The sequence below is a fragment of the Lycium ferocissimum genome, unplaced genomic scaffold (assembly GCF_029784015.1).
Source record: "Lycium ferocissimum isolate CSIRO_LF1 unplaced genomic scaffold, AGI_CSIRO_Lferr_CH_V1 ctg11637, whole genome shotgun sequence".
Taxonomy (NCBI): Eukaryota; Viridiplantae; Streptophyta; class Magnoliopsida; order Solanales; family Solanaceae; genus Lycium; species Lycium ferocissimum.
Window position 1 is genome coordinate 12,928 of NW_026713929.1, and position 20,713 is coordinate 33,640.

The 20,713-nt window shown below is 37.3% G+C and overlaps 1 protein-coding gene across 6 annotated transcripts; it reads right to left on the bottom strand.

The window, feature by feature from the left end:
* Nucleotides 1-1,035: 1,035 nt before the first annotated feature.
* Nucleotides 1,036-20,130, bottom strand: LOC132041767 (uncharacterized). Of its 6 annotated transcripts, none has more exons than XR_009411227.1 (12): nt 19,346-20,130; nt 17,903-18,021; nt 17,673-17,792; nt 17,429-17,516; nt 11,659-11,750; nt 11,483-11,587; nt 11,238-11,347; nt 10,085-10,172; nt 9,953-9,988; nt 9,778-9,864; nt 7,136-7,318; nt 1,036-1,436 (listed from the first exon to the last, which is right to left on the bottom strand). XR_009411227.1 is itself a non-coding variant. In XM_059432459.1 (11 exons), exons 1-10 carry the CDS (start codon nt 19,884-19,886, stop codon nt 9,781-9,783), a joined length of 1,383 nt encoding a protein of 460 aa, XP_059288442.1. In that variant the 5' UTR covers nt 19,887-20,130; the 3' UTR covers nt 1,036-1,431; nt 9,778-9,780. The 6 variants fall into 6 exon arrangements, 3 of the variants coding, with proteins under 3 accessions (XP_059288442.1, XP_059288441.1, XP_059288444.1); XR_009411228.1 differs by having other exon boundaries at nt 1,036-1,431; nt 7,136-7,370; XR_009411226.1 differs by having other exon boundaries at nt 7,136-7,370.
* Between the last annotated feature and the right edge of the window lie 583 nt (nt 20,131-20,713).

Below are 20,713 nucleotides of genomic sequence, written 5' to 3' on the forward strand. Positions count from 1 at the left end.
TTACTCGAATGTTCCTGAGGATTAATTGCCCACTTCGCTTACCTAATGCAAAACCACGTTGACATTTTTGTGGGAAAAAAGAATGTCAGTAGAGAGTATTATTAAAATATGTCCAACATTTGATTGTGCTATACACACTCCAATACAATACTCCCTTCATTCATATGACACTATTACAAAAGTTGGATTTAAAAAAGAATTGACACCATTTCTTTATTCAATAATGATTTACTTTTAAACTTCCTACTTTACCAGTAATGAGATAATTTATAGCTACATAAATTTCTACAACTTATTTGAAACTACAAGTTTAAAAAATCTTCCTTTATTTTAAAATTTCGTGCCTGGTCAAACACTTTCAGACGGAGGAGTACTACTTAAACTGCTTCTTGTGCTTCTTTTCTCTCATTTTTAAACTTCAGCACTGATAAAGAATGATGTTTTACTAATATAAGGTGCCAAAGAAAGTTTCCAATAGTCTCTAATACAGCCTCAGCAGAAAGAAAGCAAAAAAACCAAGTAAATTCCAGTGAATTCCAGTGTGCTGGCTGCTTGTACTCCACCCTGGAATTTACATGTTGGTCTTTTTGCTTTCTTTTCCTGTTCGTCATATCTTCAATTCGCATTTGTATTCATCCTAAAAATGATTAAACGAATATTAATTATGGCAGTGTTGTGCTTAACTTCCACAGAAGATAATAAATAGTAATAAACTAAAGCACGAGACAAAACGTCAATATACAACAAACTTATGAGGAGGAAGTTCTGTAAACAACTACTAAGGCTTCACGTGCATTTTAGTGCAAATGGCTAAAGGGCAGCAAATTTTGAAAAAATTACAAGTCAAAACGTTGCATAAACCGAGAATGATGAGTAATTTCCCTTGGTCCTCTCTCTAGAAGTTACCAAGATTTTCAAACTCATTGTAAGACTAGTCAAAGGATCTTTCATTTAGCTGTTACAACTAAATCTCGATATTGTCAACGCCGCAAACCATGTCGTTCTACTTATCAATGAAAACCCAAGTTCATCCACTCAGTAGAATCTAGGCAACTTAAAATTAGAACCAGTCAACCAACTTCATTGTCAATGAATTTACATAGCTATAGAACCTCACAACCATTTAGGACCCTAAACGAAAAGGTGCCCACTATCGTTAGGAGACTGAATATCGGAAACAAATAAATAGAATGATTTTCAGTAGACTATTCAAAGGGCAGCACTGAGCAACAACAATTCACATAAAAAAATGCTAGACTTTAAAAGTGTCTTGTTCTGTGACATGGCCAAGTTGACGCTCATGCAGAAAACATGATACCAGGAATGCGCATTCGCAACAGCCACCATCCATCACCAATCAAGAGAAAACTACATATTTTATCTTATACCATCCGTGGATATATTGATTTCTTGCTGATAGTGGCAGGTGATCTGCACTGAAGCCAAAATGAAAAGACGTGGACTAGTTCAGTAGTTACATCTCACAGTAGCAGTCTCCCATCACAAACCGAAAGGAACAAAAAATATTTTAAATTGAAACAGGTAAAATGCATAGATTAGTGTTCATTATACGAAAAGGAAAACAAAAAACGGAAGAAAAGAGAGAAAAAGAAACAAATGTGATGAAACCGGCATATGAAATGAACTAGCCAAAGCAAACTAGACAATTAATACAACGGCTAGAAAAAGCTCCTGATATCACTTTCTTGTAAAACTACATTTCAACAAGTGGTGTGATACCAAATCCAACAACACTTTTCACAAGTTCATCAGAAATGTAAAGGGAGAATTGAGTTGATAAGTATATTGTGCCATTCAGAACAATCACACATTATTTTCCAAGTTTCTTCCTTCCCCTCTCCTGCCCAAAAAAAAAAAAGTAGATTGTGAAGCACTAAATTGATATATCCTGACCACCATATGCCCAAAAAAAAGAAGAAAAAAAGAAAAGAAAAGAAGCAATAGCAGCAACTAGCTGGTGACAGAAAGCTGCAGCACTTATTGAAATCCTACAGCAGTTCTTCCATGGGACTGAAACGAAATATGTTTTTACTACCTCCTTCTTTTGCTTCTAATACTTACATTGTCTATTTCCTTCTTTTATGTCTCGTCTACTCAGTGCCTTGAAATGTGCCCCAAGCCCCTAAGGTATTGGCTAGTAAAAATTAGTGTTATCAAAGGCGCGCTTCAGCACTGAAGCGAGGCTCAAAACATGTTGAGCGCTTCGCCTCGCTTTATGTGCGCTTCAGTGTCGTCATCAAGGATCTAAGACATCCTTTTCCTTGCCAATGAGCCTCTCTTGAGGAGGTGACACTAAATGATAGATATTTCACTTTATCGTAATATTTTTACAATTTCTTTGTCCATATATTTGTTATTCATGCTTATTATTATTAATCTTGGACTAAACATATATATATATTTGTATTTTTGCACCATTGCGCTTTTTTGCATTAAAGCCCACGCTTTATTTGCGCTTCGCGCTTAAAGCCCCAGCTGACCTTAGAGCTTTTTTGCACTTTTCGCTTTTGATAACACTGGTAAAAATTTGAACTGGCTTTGGGACAGCCAACTTTACTGTGCTTCCACGTCATGTCCTGCACTTTTCTTATTTGTCCCTATCAAGCACTGTTTACCGCTAAAAAATGGTTTTAGGATAATCAATTAAATTTGTTGAAAATGGGGTTAAAGACAAATGGATAGTGATTGATGACAGAAAAATAGATGGACGAAGTGTTAGAGAAATGTAAAGAGTGACAGCATAGTGACTTGCTGTATTCGGAGCTCAAGAATGGAGTTTTTAGGGCTACAAGTGTTAGAGATGAGATGCCTGTTCCTTCTCCAAGAAGGTATATTTATCTACACAAGCCCTAGACTTTTCAATGCTAAGGTGCACGTGATGTGACGAGCCAACAGTGTTAACGTCCTATTGTACAGTGTTGTTAACGTCGAGACTGACAGATGTGACGAGGGTTGTCTAGAGTGCAAGCCAGCTGTGAGCAGGCACCGGGTCCTTGCAAAGCAACCCCGTTCCAACGGCTCTCTAGTTTGCTGAGTTCCGATCTCCTTCTACATCCTCAAGGTCCCCGGCCCTTGAAGATTCACGGGGTATTACGGACCGGGCATTCTGGGGATGTAACCGAGGTTACTGCTTAATTGGCCCCACGCCTCCACTTGGCGTGCCTTGATTGGGTTTCCTGCCGACCCCGAATTTTCTCCCATACAAGCACAAAAATTATGTATAGAACAAATAGGCATTCAGAATGAGCCTAACCTCAAAATAGATTGAGATGAACTATGAGTTTAAAATTACTTCACTTATATATCAGCATTCAGAATTTTCAGAGAAACATACCAAGCATCCACAACAATTAGGATCAGGATACTTTCAGTATATGATACATTACAATTACAGTTAGCATTTTTTACTTTCCATGATAATACGAGTAAGTATTCAGCTATATAACACACTGCAAACCAGATTAGTTTTCTGGAGTGGTGCTTTTTCACTACCTAAGTCCAACAAAATCTCATTAGGAAAGACCTCGATAAAGAACCAATGACAGATATGAAACCAGATTGTGAAAGGTTAACTAAAATAATCTCTTGTTCCTGCATTTATAACAAGTTGACACCAGTTTATGCCTTCACATATCAATTTAAAAAGGACAAAGGGTCAAATTTACCCTCCAAGTATGGTTTATAGTTTAAGTTTGCCCTCCGTCAAAGTATGGGATCAGATTTGCCCTCCCCGTTAGGATACTTGATAAATTTGCCCTTATATGGATGGAAGTATGACTTGGACTCCACAACACAAAAATATTAGCCACATCACACCACATAAGCTCCCAACCCCAATTATTTTAACCCGTAATCCGTTTCTATGGGCAAGATCCTTCGTAGCAATGTTTATGTGAAAAAGCCAATGTAGCTGATACCTGTAAGTGCCACTTACCCAATTTCTCCAAAAATGGGTGGACATATTTGTCCCAACACGTTACCTAACTCTATAACTTAGATTCATTAATCAAAGCCTACTCATATCCTTTTTTTCCACTTTACTGCTGTTATAACTGGAAAAAAACAGAAGAAAAAAAAAGGATCCCAAGAAATAGAAAAGGAAAGCTCAACATATCTTACAGGAAAGCTATGCATATTTTATTAGGTCTCGTTTGGGTTTGTAATGTATGAAATATTATTACAACTGGTCAACTCAATTGAAAACCAACTTTTCCAACTAGTTTACCAGATGAAGGCTGCTCAATATGTTGAAATTTTAGCTTCTTTGGTTCTTTTTGTAGAGTTAGCTGAGTAGCCAAACGTTGCCTTAGAAGCTGAAACAGTCTTTGTTTGCTACCAGAAACGGGTTACGGGTTAAAATAATTGGGGTTGGAAGCTTACGTGGAGCCTACATGCATCTGACGTGGCTAACTTTTTTGTGTTGTGGAGTCCAAGTCATACTTCCATCCTTACAAGGGCAAATTTATGAAGTATCCTAACGGGGAGGGCAAATTTGATCCCAAACTTTGACGGAGGGCAAATTTAAACTATAAAGCATACTTGGAGGGTAAATTTGACCCTTTGCCGTTTTAAAAAAAGTAGCACTCATTTAGGCTAATTTTAACTATCTACATCTAAGACTATAATTCTCTGGCCCAGGCACGGTGAGCAACTTATGTGACCAGCAAATAGGACATCCAATTTTCAGCTTGAAACTTACCATGCTACAATAGCCTAAGGTGAGCCAAATAAAATTTAAATAGTTGTAAGATTATCTAACAATGCTTTTTCTATTCAACACAATTTGTAGTATAATGCTTTAAGTTAACTTTATTAGATGTGATTGCAAGAGCTTATCAACTCATTCAGGAGTAAAATAAAGGTGCCACCGTATGTTGCATAATACATAAGCTATTGATTTAAGCACGTCAATTATTGTATGATTACTCTTCAATTATCCGTTCACTCCACACATGTAAAACTAATCAATTTTTAATATATCTGGCCACCGATATGTTTTGGATTGAAATGTTACCAGACTACTCCTCCATGTAGTATAGATTAAGAAATCTTAAAGTAGTTTCAATTGTTCAAAGTTGAGTCCCAACAGGGGAAATATGCACCAATTGAAAGATTATGATCATTTAACAAAGTTTACTATTCGGCAGAATTATACTACTCAGGCAAAAAATGAAACTGCTTCCTTAACATAGTCTAGATATTGCTCCAGGAATCACATCTTTTCAATTCTCCTTTTCAATGACCTACATATAGTACCACGGACTATCATACAACTCAATTTTCATCACACCACAATCATAGATTAGTCGAGCACAAATTTAATTATGTAGAGCATCTAAAGCACATTAGCATTCAGCATAGATGCCCAGCTATTCGATTCAACAAGTGATATCACGACTTAACAACTCACTAGATGCGCTTGGGAAAAACTAGAACAACATCAGATAATTGACTTGTGAAGTTTTTTGGCTTATGTCAATCCAGCCACATGGTGACAGAACTGTACATCACATGAGGAACTACCAAAATAAAATAAGGATGTGTGTTTGACGAAGTGCATCAACTAAAATGAGAGGCCATCCCTATTAGAAACTTCTATCTAGTGGATGCTTAGTCAATTTTTTATGTTTTAGCTAAATATAGATAAATATCTCATTGTCAAGTATCTTATATATTCTTGTGTGGTGTCTTTATTTCTATAATGATGACACAACTATCTTTGATTGTTAAAGTTCCAGGTGCTCATATTGAGTTGTGTGAAAATATTCCAAGAGTGAACGACACAATGACTAATTATGGGGAAAAAAAATACTTTAAGTCCTCCTTAACATATCCAAATTAATTTACTTCAAGTTAGGAATTTAAAAATAAGGTTTGCTCATTTCCTCTGATATACATGGAGTCTCCTCAAAATTGTTAATGTCCTCTGAAACTTAGTGGGTATGCCTTGTGAGTGAAACTTAGTGGGTATGCCTAATGGTTCTCTTAAAATACTACCTTACACTAGGCTTGATGTCCTTGCAAGATAGACAAAATGCAATATACTTTTTCACATGACTTAAAGAGTTTCCATCATCAATAAATTTCCTTGGAGAAACCATAAGGTATAAGATTAATACTTCATGAAGGACTGGGGTAAAGGACTTCATCGGGATCAATAGATAAAATTACAATTTGTTGTTCACAAGATAAAATTAGAAGATTGTTGGTGAGGGATTCTAAAACTGTTCCACTCACTCTAAGAACTCTTATGTTACCACCTTCTCCAACCTCCCAAAAACCAAGACACAACTACATAGAAGCTAAAACAAGAAAACTACTTTTATTGTAAGTTAAAATATAAGAAATATCTGCACCTTCACTGCTTCAACTAGTTCCCCTTATTCTTCAGCCTATCACGGTTTTTGCTACAGACCTTACCTCTCTACGGTTTTTTTTTTTTTTTTTTTTTGAGACTTGTAACAGTACTGCTCTATGGTTTATTATACATCTATTCCTAGAAAACACTACAACGATGATTTGATGAAATACTTTTTAATTACAGATTTCCATTTAAACAAATCATTTCTTTGTTTAGAATAATATCTTCATGTTCAACTAAAAGACATGGATGATGAATAACAGCGAAACCTAACAGCCTCATTTAGCTCAGATGTTATGTTTTTCAAAATATAACATATGAAATGACTCTCTTCAAAACAATAAACAAAAAACATATGAAGTGACTCTAATCCAACTCATAATTAATAAAGAAACTAAGACTACTCACTCTGTGAATATTTGAAAATGATATCTGATCTTTCAATGATTTAAATAACTACTTGTAAAACACTGTACCAATTAATCATTATGAGAATATCTGTCTTGCGACATTTTATCAAATACCAAAGAGGATTCTTAAATTCATCCTCTAGAAGCAAACATTACAAGTAAGTATAAACAAATGAATCTGAACCAAACCAAATCCCAAGCAATATAATGAACAAATGGCTCAAAACTAAACCGAGTATCCTATGATTAAAAGACAGAGTACAACCAAACACCAAACAAAAAAATCAAGCTAACATATACTATCACTGTTAAATTGAAAAAATTGAGAAAGAAAAGAACTTACTTACTCTAAACGACGATTTATATAGAGATGGTTGCTGGTCAAAGCAACCATCAACAACAAATCACATACCCATTCAGCGAGAAAGAACATTTAAACTTTCTCTAAATACTTCCATCTTCAGAACCATGGAACTTTGAAAGGAAAATCCTTATTTTTCACTGGAGCGGATATAGTGTCTGTTTGCTGAATGAAACACCATAGATAAGGCAAGAATATCAAAAGAAGATGAATACTCCTGGTAAATAGAAAAAAAATAAAAATAAAAATAAAAATAAAACCCCCCTCAGGCGGGATGAGTTAAAGAAAGAGGAGGGAAATGAAATCATATAGGGTTTTCTTTGGAGGGAAGATAAAAATAAAAGTTGCCTCTTTTGCTGGCAATTTTTTCTCCTTGCCATAAAAAGGTACATTTTCTTGGCTAATGTATAATAGTCGCTAATAGTTTAGCTTATTGAATATATGGATGGCAATTAATTTATTGCCATTAAATAATTGCCGCTAAAAGCTATTTTGGTAGTAGTGAAAATTGGCAAAAATTATGACGCTCTTTGAAATATTTCCTTGATCTAGGCGACAAAATGCTAGGTAGTTAAACCTGTACATTCTTTTTTGTTTTTTTTATGACAAGGGAACCCGCAGCCGCTAACCTTTGGGTGCGCATAGGGTAAACCCCGCTCCTGTGCAATAGTCCGCAAACCACACAGGAGAGATAACCCGCACTAAGCAAGCCATGTGTGACCCAGAAGGCAAATCCCCTAATTTCGTAGGCAGAGGGTTTCGAACCTGAGACCCTTCATTATGAAAGCCCCATGCTCAACCAACTGAGCCACCCTTGCGGGTATTAAACCTGTACATTCTAACAATGCATCATTCATCTAATTCCCCCAGAGGCATTTACCTATTGAAATTTTCGAATTGTTTCTTCTCAGGATTCTATAATTCACAGAGTTATAAAATCTAGAGTGTGTTAATACCTGTATTTCGGTTGTCCCTCAAAATACTGAGGCAACACAAGCAAAAAGGAAAGATATTGATGGGAAGGAAGAGACCAGAAAAACCGAAGGGGAAAGGGCCAAAAATACCCTTGAACTATCCGAAATAGGTCAACTTTACCCCTCTATTACATTTTTGGCATATAAATACCCTCGGTCAACTAACTCAAAAATGCCCTCCAATAGTCCACCAATAATTAGGGATGGCAATGGTGCAGTGCGGTGCGGGTGCGGTGCGGGTTCTGTATTAACCCGCAACATTACAACCCGCCCCACCCCACCCCACCCCGCATAGCTTCTTCACCCACGTAAACCCGCCCCGCGCCCACATCCGCACACGCCCGCCCCGCACCGCCTCACATTTTTTGAAGAAAAAAAATCCCCTGTTCTTTTGTCTGTATCGAACGTATGTTCTCTCTTTTTGCTATTTGCTCTGTTTTCTTAAAGTCTAATTTTATCAGAAATCAGATGTCAAACATTATAACCCATTAATAGAGACCAAAATGGATTCCTTCTCCTTCTTTTTTTTCAATTATAATTGCATGGATTCCTTCTCGATAAGTTATCTACTTAATCTCCTTTCACTGTATAAAAACATAAAAAATTAACTTATTTCTAAAGAATTTCTCTGTTGAATTTTTGCGAACCAGTACAGAGCCTAGATTATCTATTTTGAAAACAAAGGATTTGAGTGAATTTTGTATTGGATCTTTGATTGCCAGCACTTCTACATAGTATATAACTTTGCGCACAATTCTGGTAGCAGATTACATTAAACATGAACACACTGATTACACAAATTTAAAAAAAAATATATATATTAAAACAAGATACTGTCAAAAAAGATTAGATTGATGATCCTTGAAGTTTCAGCATCACTATTCTTGCTTCTTCGTCTTGTTTACATATGCAAAGTAGATGGAAACATGATACTCATATATGTAAAGGGAGGAAACCCGCAACCCGCCCCGCACCCGCACTAAGTTCCTTAAAAAAAGTTTCAACCTGCCCCGCCCCACATAAGGCAAAACCCTCCCCGCCCCGCACCCGCACCGCCCCATTGCCATCCCTACCAATAATTGTATAACATAAAATAATAAATCTAGTGGGAAATCTCTACATCTTGTGCAAAAAAAGTAATGGAGGGTCAAGTTGACCTATTTCGAATAGTTCAGGGGTATTTTTGGCCATTTTCCCAAAATTGAAATATACAATATAGTAGCTTCAACTTATGAGCCAACTTGTCCGTCGGACTACTGCAACCAAATTAAATTCAATAGGAATCATGCTAAAGCTTGAATAACTCCATCTCAAGAGGCACATACCGCAATTTAGCACACACTTCTAACTAATCTTATGTTTCTTTCCTATCTAGATTCTACTGCCTATTCATAAAATAAGCCAACTTAGATGATTGAAGCCATGTTAAAATCCAATTGAAATCAAGCTAACGCTTGAATATCTCGTCTCAAGAGGCACCACACCATAATTTAGCATACACATGTTACCATTGGAAACTCATGAATCACTTTCCTAGACAACAGCTCATGAGAGGACTTTACTTTCAAGTTATATTAATAAATTAACTATACAAAACCCATCAAGATACATGAAAGGGACATCACCGAAGATAAAAAGGCAGAGGATTACCATTTACGGTTTCACAAACCGAGCGATCTTAGCAAGCACTGTTCTTAAACTTCGGATACCAGCTCCAGATTTTGAGCTTACCATCACCTGAAAAAAGTCAAAACAAAGTATTATTGTTTTCTAACCAAAAATGCACCTAAACTCAAAGTACAGCTAATAAATGTGCCCTTCTTACCGCAGGCTGAACAACAGACTTGTTTGCCTTGAGGCTCTGCAAGATAGTGCATGTACGATGATCAGTACTTATGTGATAATGGAAAAGCCAAAAAGGTTAGATAAAAAGGACACTATATTTTTCTAAGTTCACCTCTTCAATTTGCATGGCTCGTCGTGCCACATCTATTGGGAAAACCGTGTCTGTCTTGGTTAAAATGATCTGGTATTTTGTTTGAGCTCTGCAATACAACAGAAATTATAATCTCAAATCAGCAGCAAGCTAACAATCATGCAAAGAAGTTCATAACATCTGCAAACACATTGTGTTTGGTACTATTGTCCATTTTTTCCTTGTGAATGAAGTAAGACTAAAGAATTAATTGATTTATCTAGACAAAGTTTAGTTTCTCTTGGGGCCGAATAGCTCATATCAAACTACTGGCTTTCCTAGTTAATCAGTTTTGAAGGTTTTCTGAAGAATATATCTTTACATCTCATGAGAAGGGATATTTAAACAATGAATCCTACAATAGTTAAGTAAAGACGATCAATTACAATAATAGGAAATATTCTATTCTTATAAATCTCCTAAAATCAGGCTAATTAATTAATACAATCAACCCCCTCAAGTTGGTGCAAAGATGTCGCACAAGCCCAACTTGGCAAACTAAAGTATGAAAAGTCTTTTTGCTCAGCCCTTTTGTAAGCACATCTATTAGTTGTTTTCCTGGCGATACATGAAGCAAACTCAAGGTACTACTAGTAACTTTCTCTTTGATGAAGTGCTGATCAATTTCTAACATGTTTTGTTCGGTCATGTGGAACAGGATTCTGACCTATACTGAATGCAATTTTGTTGTCGCAATACAAGGAAAATAGCACTCCCTCCATCCTAGAAAGATTGGCACTTTTCGCTTTTCGAGAGTCGAACAAGTTGTTCTTTGACTGTAATTTTTTTCATGTCTTTTAAATATTTTAAATTAGTAATTATGGTGACTTATAGTACTTTTTACGTAGTTTCCAAATATGTAGATTTCATTTCAAAAATTTTAAAGATTCTATGTTCAAACATAATGTCAAAATTAAGAAGTTTGACTCTCGAAAGGTGAAAAGTGCCAATCTTTTTGGGACGGAGGGAGTATTAATTAATTAACAAAATCAACACTTTCATATACATTTGTTGATGTAATGCACCACATAGGCTAGAGAATAGGCAACATTTCTATCTAGCTAACTCCAACCTTGGACAGATAACCTTTTTATCTTTTGATAGGTAGGACAAATAATTTCTTTATTCCTTGTACCTCTCCATTAAATCAATGAGCTCATGATCCGCCTGTTTCATGCCCCACTTTGTATCAATCAGAAGGCAGACTCTCTTGAGACCAAGACGTGTAGAAACATACTCTTTCACCTGCAAATTGGAGTATTCAAAGAGGGTGCATGTTCAAAACTTATACAAAGAAACCTGAAAATTTTGGCAGTACCAACAAACACAACAAGTAACACAAGTAAAGACCAGAAAGGTCAAAGCCAATGGCATACTCACAAGCTCTTCCCAAGCTTCTTTCACTTCTTCTTTGGCATAAGCAAAACCATATCCCGGCAAATCAACCAAGCACATTTTTGAACCAAGCTTGAAGAAGTTAATAGTCTGCAGATGTGCCTATCGTTATCTTACACGTATAGCAGGAAATACACTTCACTTTAGGAAACAAGTGTCACCTGAGTGAGGCCAGGCTTATCTGATGTCCGTACAACACCCCATTGCCTGGTCAATGCATTTAGTAAAGATGACTTTCCCACGTTTGACCTTCCTATTTCAAGGAACAAAAATTATATAGGCAGTACCCAAATTCCATCACTTGAATTCTTTAAATTTAATTTGTACTCAATTGACTCTAGCACACCAAAAGGTTGTATAACAAACCAGTCCTCCAAAAAGAATGTGATATCAAAGGGGATGAGATGAGAATCAAACATCAGATAACTTGGATAGCAAAAACTATTGTTTTTTTTTTTTTTTTTTAAGAAGGTAACATGTTGTATGTATTAAACACAAAACAGTACATGGATTGTACTGAAACCATATTTACAAGTGAGCAAAAGAGAGTAAAACCAGTCTACAGTTCTAACAGGAACCTAATGAGTCTAGGATAGATATAGTATCCTCTGGGTAGATTTGGTTACACCAAAAAGGAAAAAGCTTAATACAGTTAAGTTTGATCTGATCTCCTGCATTGTGTTGCCGCTGTTCTCAAAGCATCTAGAGCTCCTTTCTTTCCAAATTGCCCACCAAATGCAAGCAGGGACCATCCTCCATCTGTTTATGTCATCTGCTCCAGCTTCAGCTGCCTCCCAACTAAAGAGAGCTTCAGTAATCTTTCTAGGCATTGTCCAGGCTATGCCTCTGAGATTAATAAAGATCTTCCATAACTGATCAGTTATCCTGCAGTGCAAAAATAGGTGACCAACTGTCTCTACTTCCTTTTCACAAAGAAAACATCTTGAGCACACAGTCCAGTTCCTCTTCTTTAAATTTTCATGTGTGAGCACAGCTTCCTTTGCCAGTAACCATGAGAAGCATGCAACCTTGTATGGTATCTTGGTCTTCCAAATATGCTTCCAGGGCCAGTTGGTGACTTGAGGTATTGGTTGGTTTATCATTTTATAGGCTGCATCAACACTGAAATTTCCACTGCTATGTCCCTGCCATCTCAATGTGTCATCTCCGTTTTGAGTTCCTGTGAAGTTATCCAGTTGTTTGTAGAACTCAACCATTCTATTTATCTCCCAACCATTCAGGTCTCTTCCGAGTATCAATTCCCAAACTTGAGGTGACCACATTTCAGCTATAGATCTCTGTTGGTGATGGGCTAAAGCATATATATGTCAGAGAATAGATCCTTCAAAGCTCCATTCCCCAGCCAATTATCATTCCAGAAGGATGTCCTGTTACCATTTAGCACTCTGATTGAAACTTGACTCTTTAGAGATGGCCATAGTACCCTTATAGACCTCCAAAGACTAACTCCATAAGCTGAGTTTACTGGTTTAGTCATCCAGTTGTCTTCTACTTCATATTTGGCTTTGATTACCTTCCTCCATAAACTTTGAGGGTCTTGAGAGTACTTCCATAACCACTTCAATTTGAGGGCTTTGATGTGATTCTTCAAATTTCTAATTCCCAATCCACCTTGAGCCTTGCTGAGAATTACCTCCTCCCACTTAACCAAGCAATAGGCTTTTTTTTTTCTTTTTTACCTTGCCACAGAAAGTTCCTTCTTATGCTGTCCAATCTTTCAATGGCCCCCACAGGAATGGGAAAAAGGGACATCATATAGGTTGGTCGTGAGTCTAATACAGAATCAAAATGAGCCTTCCTCCCATTGACAAATATTGACACTTCCATCTTGAGAGCTTCTTTTCACATTTCTCCAGGACATTGTTCCATATTCCAGTAGATTTTGACTTGGCCCCCAGAGGCATGCCAAGATAAGTAGTAGGAAGAGTCCCCACTTCTCCCCCCAAGATCAGTGCCAAATCCTCCATGTTTGTTACTTCCTTAATTGGGAAGAGATGACTCTTTCTCCAATAAATATGCAGCCCAGAAATGCCTTCAAAAAGGACCAGTATAATTCTCAAAATTCTCAGTTGTTCCACTTATGCATCACAAAAGATCAATGATATCTATTACGATGTTCTTTTAAGGGGGTGTTCAAGTCGGCTTTTAGTGTGTCATCAGCATATTGAGGATGCGTAATCTCCTAATTGTTGTGTCCATTCATGGCTACCTCAAAGCCTTTAATCCACCCACTAAGTTTGGCTGTTTTGACCATGTTGTTCAAACCTTCCATGGCTATTATGAAAAGAAAAGGTGACAAGGGATCACCCTGCCTGAGACCTATCTGAGCAGAGAAGAATCCTTCTGGAGAACCATTAATTATGACTGAGAATCTGACAGTCGATATGCAAAATTTCATCCATTTAACCCATTGCACTCCAAATCCCATTTGTTGTAACATGCTTAGTAAGAAGTTCCAATTCACATGGTCAAATGCTTTCTCAATATCTAGCTTGCAGAGGATGCCAGGCTTCTTCTGTTTCTGTCTTGAGTCTACTGCTTCATTGGCTATTAGTATGGCATCCATTATTTGCCTTCCTTTTATGAATGCCAATTGTTGAGAATCTACCAATTTTTCCATCGCCTTTTTCAGCCTCTCAGTCAAGACTTTTGCAATAATCTTGTAAATACTGCCTATTAGGCTTATAGGTCTGAAGTCCCTCAGCTCCTTTGCACCGTTCTTCTTGGGGATCAAGGCAATGTAGGTTGCATTAAAACTCCTTTCAAATAAACCATGGGAATGGAAGTTGTGAAACACCCCCATGATGTCTTGTTTAAGTACCTCCCAACATTTGATAAAGAATCCCATTGTAAAGCCATCAGGTCTTGGTGCGTTGTCCGTAGCAAACATTTTCAAACACCCCAAAACTTCTTGTTCATCAAATCTGCTTTGTAGCAGACCTTATCTTGCTCAGTTATTGTTGGACAGTTCCCAAAATTGCTTGCAGGTCTCCATTCTTCAGTCTCAGTGTAGAGTGTTTTGTAGAAATCTACTATCTCATTCTTGATTCTCTGTGGTTCTGTGATTAATTCTTCCTGGATCATTAAGTGATCAATGTTGTTGCATCTTTTGTGAGCATTGGTAGTCTTATGAGAGAACTTTGTATTCCTGTCTCCTTCTTTGAGCCAGATGGCCCTAGACCTTTGCCTCCAGGCCACTTCTTCATTCTACAGAAGATCTTCATACTTCAGCAGTAGTGATGCCTTCTCCACCATTTCCCCTTCAGTTAGGATTCTTACTTCTAGTACTCTGTCCAGTACTACCAATTGATTAAGCAGGTCTGATTTTTGTACTTTCAGGTTGCCTTGGCTGCTTTTGCTCCACTCTCTTAGTTTACCTTTCAAGGCCTTCAGTTTAGCTAGAATATAATCCGGTTTCCCTGAGAAGTCAAATGTTGTCCACCAACTCTTAATTCTATCAACAAAGCCATCAGTATTCAACCACCAATTGTCAAATTTGAAATATGACTTTGGTTGGTCCCAGTCTCCACATTGCAGAACAATAGGGACATGATCAGATGTCACTCTCTGAAGGAGAGATTTTTTTTTTTTTTTTTTTTTTGATACTGAAGGAGAGATTGTTTAATATTGCTAAAACTGTCATCCCACTCTTCAGAGATCAGGATTCTGTCAATTCTTGAAGCACTAGTGTGATTGTCCTCTCTGTACCAAGTATAAGCACCTCCTTCTAGCTGAAGATCAATTAGACTCATGTCCTCTATAAAGTCTGAGAATTCCACCATACCTATGGACTTCTCCTACAATTTCATTTCTCTGTCGGGAATCTAACAATATTGAAATCCCCACAAATTGCCCATGGGCCCTCCATCAGACCCCTGACAGCACTTATTTCCCCCCAAACCTTTTCTCTTTCAATGCCACAATTTGGAGCATACACCCCTGTAATATGGCATTCAAAGTTCTGTAACTGGCCTTCAAATCTGCAAGTCAAAAGTATATGACCCAATCTGAAGAATCTCCCCTTCCCATACCCTTCTATCCCATATCACCATGATTCCACCTCTAGTTCCACTGGCTTCTAGACATGCATAACTTGCCCATTTTCCTCCCCAAATATAATTAACAATATCTTCTACATCCCCCTCAAGCTTTGTTTCCTGCAAACATATAATGTCTGCACCCCAATCAAGAATAGAATTCTTCACCAACCTCCTCTTATTCATGTTATTTAATCCCCTCACATTCCATGTGACTAATTTGAGCTCCATTGATCAATTAAAGTTAAAGCCCTTCCCCTGCTCCTGTTTCCATTACTTTTGAATTTAACATCAAAAGAGGCCAATCCCTTCAGTTCTCATGTCCCCTTGAACCTGCTCTTCCTAATATTAATCTCTAATTCCATCTTCCTTGCTCGTCTACTACTATCAATCTGCAAGAGAAGTTCCATGGCTTCTTCCTCGTGCCCTTGAAAGTCAGTTCCAAACAATTTACTTAGCTTGAGTAAGTATCGGCGGACCCAAATAGGTGTATCTGTTTCTTTGTCTGAGCATCCATCTTGTTGATGAACCAAAATTGGTTCGGCATCCTCAACTTCCCAGATTTCCCCACAATTCCCCAATTCTGCAGTATTGCAATTAAGCTTTGGTTCCTCCATTACTGTAACAGACATCTCTCTGCTGGTGTTCACCGGTTGTTTTTGTTCTCCCTTTTTCGAGCTTCTTCTAACGTACGTCGACAATTCTCTGCTCGTCGAGTCAATTCGTGAAGAGTCCACTCTGTTAGAAATAGGAGTAGAAGGGGAACATTGTTGTTGCAACACATCTGCATATGTGTCTTTGTTACCCTCTTCTTCGATCATATGTAAATCTGCATCGTTCTCTCGGAATTTCCCCCCGTTTTCTTCCTCTGGCTCTTCCCTTACCCCCGAAATTTCTGCATGCATCACATCTTCTGAATAAGAATAAGTCTCACTTGGGACTTGTTGAATCGCCTGACTCTGTTCTGGATTAGAGAATTCCAATAGTTCAGCCAAGGATACGCCTCTTGCTTCTTCCACTATTGTGTATACATGTGATATAAGCATGTATACATATCAGATTTTCATGTTATATCCAATGGATTTGCAAATCAACTAAACTATACCCACAAATTTTGAAGCTTTTTTAGGTGTTGGGTTTCTTTAATTTCAAAGGTCTGCTAATGGTGAAAAGTGGAAGAATCTTAAGTGGAGAAGAAAGAGAAAAAATTGGAAAGACGAAATAAGGTAAAGGTAAAATGGAGGGTCCCCCCCGCAAAACTAAATAAAGAAAAGAACCAAAAAAATAGTTAAAAATTAGGAAAAATATGCTCCCCACTTCAAACTAGCCTTTTCACGGGCCTATTTGATGTGGAACTCATGCAAGTTGCCAAGTCAGCGAAAAGTGTCAAACTAGTACACTTCGGCCCTACTACAGTACAGGTGCTTAATAGGTACAAGGCTTAGTTGAGGTGTCTAAGTGAAAAATCGTGCCAACTTTAGGTGTCTCCATATGTGTGACATCCCAGTAACTTTAGGTGTGACATCGCAGTAACAAGGCCATAAGTGTAGCTTTCAAGAGGAAGAATGTTCAACGTAAATGGGATGTCAAAAAAAAGGGGTAGCCCGGTGCACGAAGCATCCTTCGTTCACGCAAGGTCCGGCAAGGACCGTATTCCAGGGAGTGTAATGAAAGCAGCCTACCCTGGTCCCTGACGCAAGCCTCAGTGACTGTCAAGAAGATGGTGATATCAATTTTTTTTTTTTGATAAAGAAGATGGTTATGTCATTTCTGACAAAACAAAAGCTCGTGATGAAGCCGTCAAAAAGGAAAATCAAGTATTCATGCCAAGCTTAAAGGAATTTTAAAATAGAAAAGGGACTGATCAGTAAACCTGCAAAAGCAATCTCTGGAAGATCTGCAGGGGGAAATGACGATGAAACCTTAGCTGCAGCAAAAAATTCCAACTTATTCCTGAACACCTACAGAAAGAGTAAGCTAAGAAAATAAGTAGAGTATACTGAAAAGAGAACATGAGAATCATATGTGGCTTCATACTATGGTGAAACACTGAAACTTTGACCTAAAGACATGCCAAGCATTTGATATCAATTAACATGTACTATTAATTATTGTACCGGCCCTTCAATCCGCTTCCTTTCTGAGCTTGTTGAGAAAGGAATGTTATCTAAAGGAGCAGAGAGTTCAATGTTATAGCCTGCCCTCTTTAACTGAATATCACGTCTACGACCCAACAACTGCAATACAAATTGGAGGAATTAGGACTTTAGACAGGAAAGCTGAACACTGAGATTCTGCACTAATAATATTGGCAATCAAACATACAAGTCTTAGCAAGAGTGATTACGTTGTCTTCCACAAAAGAAAGGATAGATGGACTGGGGCATATTGAACGAAATTGTGCGTTCTTTGACAGTTCAACAGTTTTCTGTTTTGCTGACTCTTCTTGCTTTTCCTTATTGTTATCTGAAAGCAATGGAAATGAGTTCAGAGGAAAAAGCTTAATCTACTTTACTCGCAGATGAACATCAAGTAGATTACATGACATGAAAAAGCAAGGATAAATAATTATATAAACACGAGGCATATTAGTGTCTCTAAACTCGGGAAGGAGTTAAACACTAGTAGAGGAAGATGTTTCTACTTTGAACCACTAGGCACTCCCGTTAAAGGGTAAAAAATAGTTTCAGCAAAGAGTTCATCTCTTTGGAACACAGTTTCTCCAGGATGATAAAATAATAAATCCTCTACCATTTATCAAAAACTAAGTAGTCAAGAATCTTAGGCTATATTCTTACAGACCTGCCAATTTATTTGTTAAATAAAAGTACTCCATCCGTTTCATTTGACGTGCTTAGATTGACTAAGCACAAAGTTTAAAAATGTAAAGAAGACTTGAATCCTGGGTTTTAAACTAAAAGTATGGGTAACTTACCAAAAACACCCTTTGAATCTTGTGATATTAAACATGTCATGTCATTCCTATAAGAGAGTGTCATTGAGGGTAAAATGGGAATGTTGGAATCAAAAACATACTAAATATAGAAAGGTTGCATTTTTTTAAAAATGAACTAAAAAGGAAAGTAAGACACGTGAATAGAAACGGATGGAGTATGTAATGTAATTCTTTGATCATTTTAAACTATAAACTATAAAGCCTTGTAAAAGATCATTTTATAATATAAAGTCACAGGCCAATAAAAAGTATAGAACCGTGTGAGCTTGCTCACATTTTCCGTCTGAGCCCGGATAAAGGAGGAGAATTTGCAATAGGTTGACAGCTGGAGTAAAGCTAGCGAATTCGTAATGAATAATATTAGACTGAGACAGGATTAATGGAACAACACGGGCAGTGAATTCATACAGCAGAAACGAACTTGCTTTTGATGTTGTTTAAATGGTTCTATCACACATTTTGTTCTATGTTAATCACAGATGAAAGAAAGTGCAACAGATTCTAGGTTGTCATGGCTGAGTTAGAATCAAAATAGTATAAGCACGGTTTTATCTTTCAAACAACAAAAAAAGAAATGCTTATAGTCTAACCTACATATTTCAACTTTAAAAGGCTCCAAAATTACACTTCATTTATTTTATTTTTTTAATTTTGATACACTTGAAACTCTTAACTTTGGCTATTACTGCAAAGGAGAGAAGTCAATGACATTGACAAGAGCATCTTTTTACCCTCCATGATGGAGGGCTCAGATGGCTGAAAACTGAACAGAAGATAATACGAGTAGGGGAAATAATAATAGACATAATGCAATGGGATGACTCAGATACTGACCTTTACTTGGCAGTCCATCGTCAAGCCTCTTGTTTGAGGTATCATGAGGATCTATTCGAATGACTCGCTTTTTCTTCTTTGGCCTTTGCAAGTTGTTCTCTGTGGAAGATCTTCTAGGAGATTTTTGGTTGCTCCCACTCTGGTCCAATGTCTTTCTTTTAACATTTTCTTCTTCCCCATAGCCATCCACTTTCACCTTCCTAGATTTTCTCTCATTAGACAGCGACCTTGTACCTTCACCATATAAAGCATTCTTTCTAGAAAACTTTTCTTGCGCCTCCAAAACCATTTTACCTTCTTCTTTCAATAAGGACCTTCTTCCAACACTGTTGTCCATATCTCGATGAGCATAAACTCTCTTCCTTTTCCCACCAGACTTACCATTCACTACTCCCTCATAAACTTGCTCCCTATTTTGTTGTGCTTTGTTAGCTCCTTTTCCATTGGAATCTAGGGTCTTCTTATCATCTTTGGATATACAATTAGCAAGTTTTAGTTTTTTCCTAAGCTTTATGTTTCCTGAACTCTTTGAAGCAGGCATATTGACAGCAGATAGTAAATGGGTGAAGGGAAAAAACAAGAATCAAAATGGGTGTTGAATAAACACTTATCAGTGATTTGAAGGAAGGAAGAAGATGAATAAATATCACATATTGACTCTTTTTGTTTGCGGATGGGAACTTGTCAGAAGCGGCTTGGCGTGGCAAATCTAGGAAGGGCTGACATTTTAGGAGGGTTTAATATCCAAGTTATTAGCCTCCAGTCTCCACACACAACACTACGGGCAATTCTTCGTTTGGGTCGTCTTTAAATTTTCTTTTTCATATTTGAAATCTTTAAATTTTACCTTTCGCATAGAACCCATGGGTTCCAGGTTCGAATCTAAATGCGGTCAAAACTTTAAAAAAAAATTCGCAAAGCGAGTTTAAATTTATTTATGCGACGGCATACACTTGTGAAGGAATTACGAAGTTATGCGGACCGGCATACTTATGCCTTGTAAAATGGAGACTTGGCGTAAGTATGCGGGTAAAGCATAACTTTGTAATTCATTCAAAAGTTTATGGGATCCGGCGTAAAATTTTTACTTATGCCTTAACTTTGTGAGGAATTACGAAAGTTATGCGGACAAGTATCTTATGCCTTATGGGTGACTTGGCATAAGTATCTTGCGGGTCACTAACTTTGATAATTCCTTGCAAAGTTATCTTGGGCATAAAAGTTTGCCCATTAAAAGTATGCCCCCAAGCGTAACTTTGTGAAGGAATTATCAAGTTATTGGGACCGGCATCTTATGCCAAGTCACTTGCCCATAAGGCATGAGTATGCGGTCGGCATAAAATGTGTAATTCTTAACAAAAGTATGCC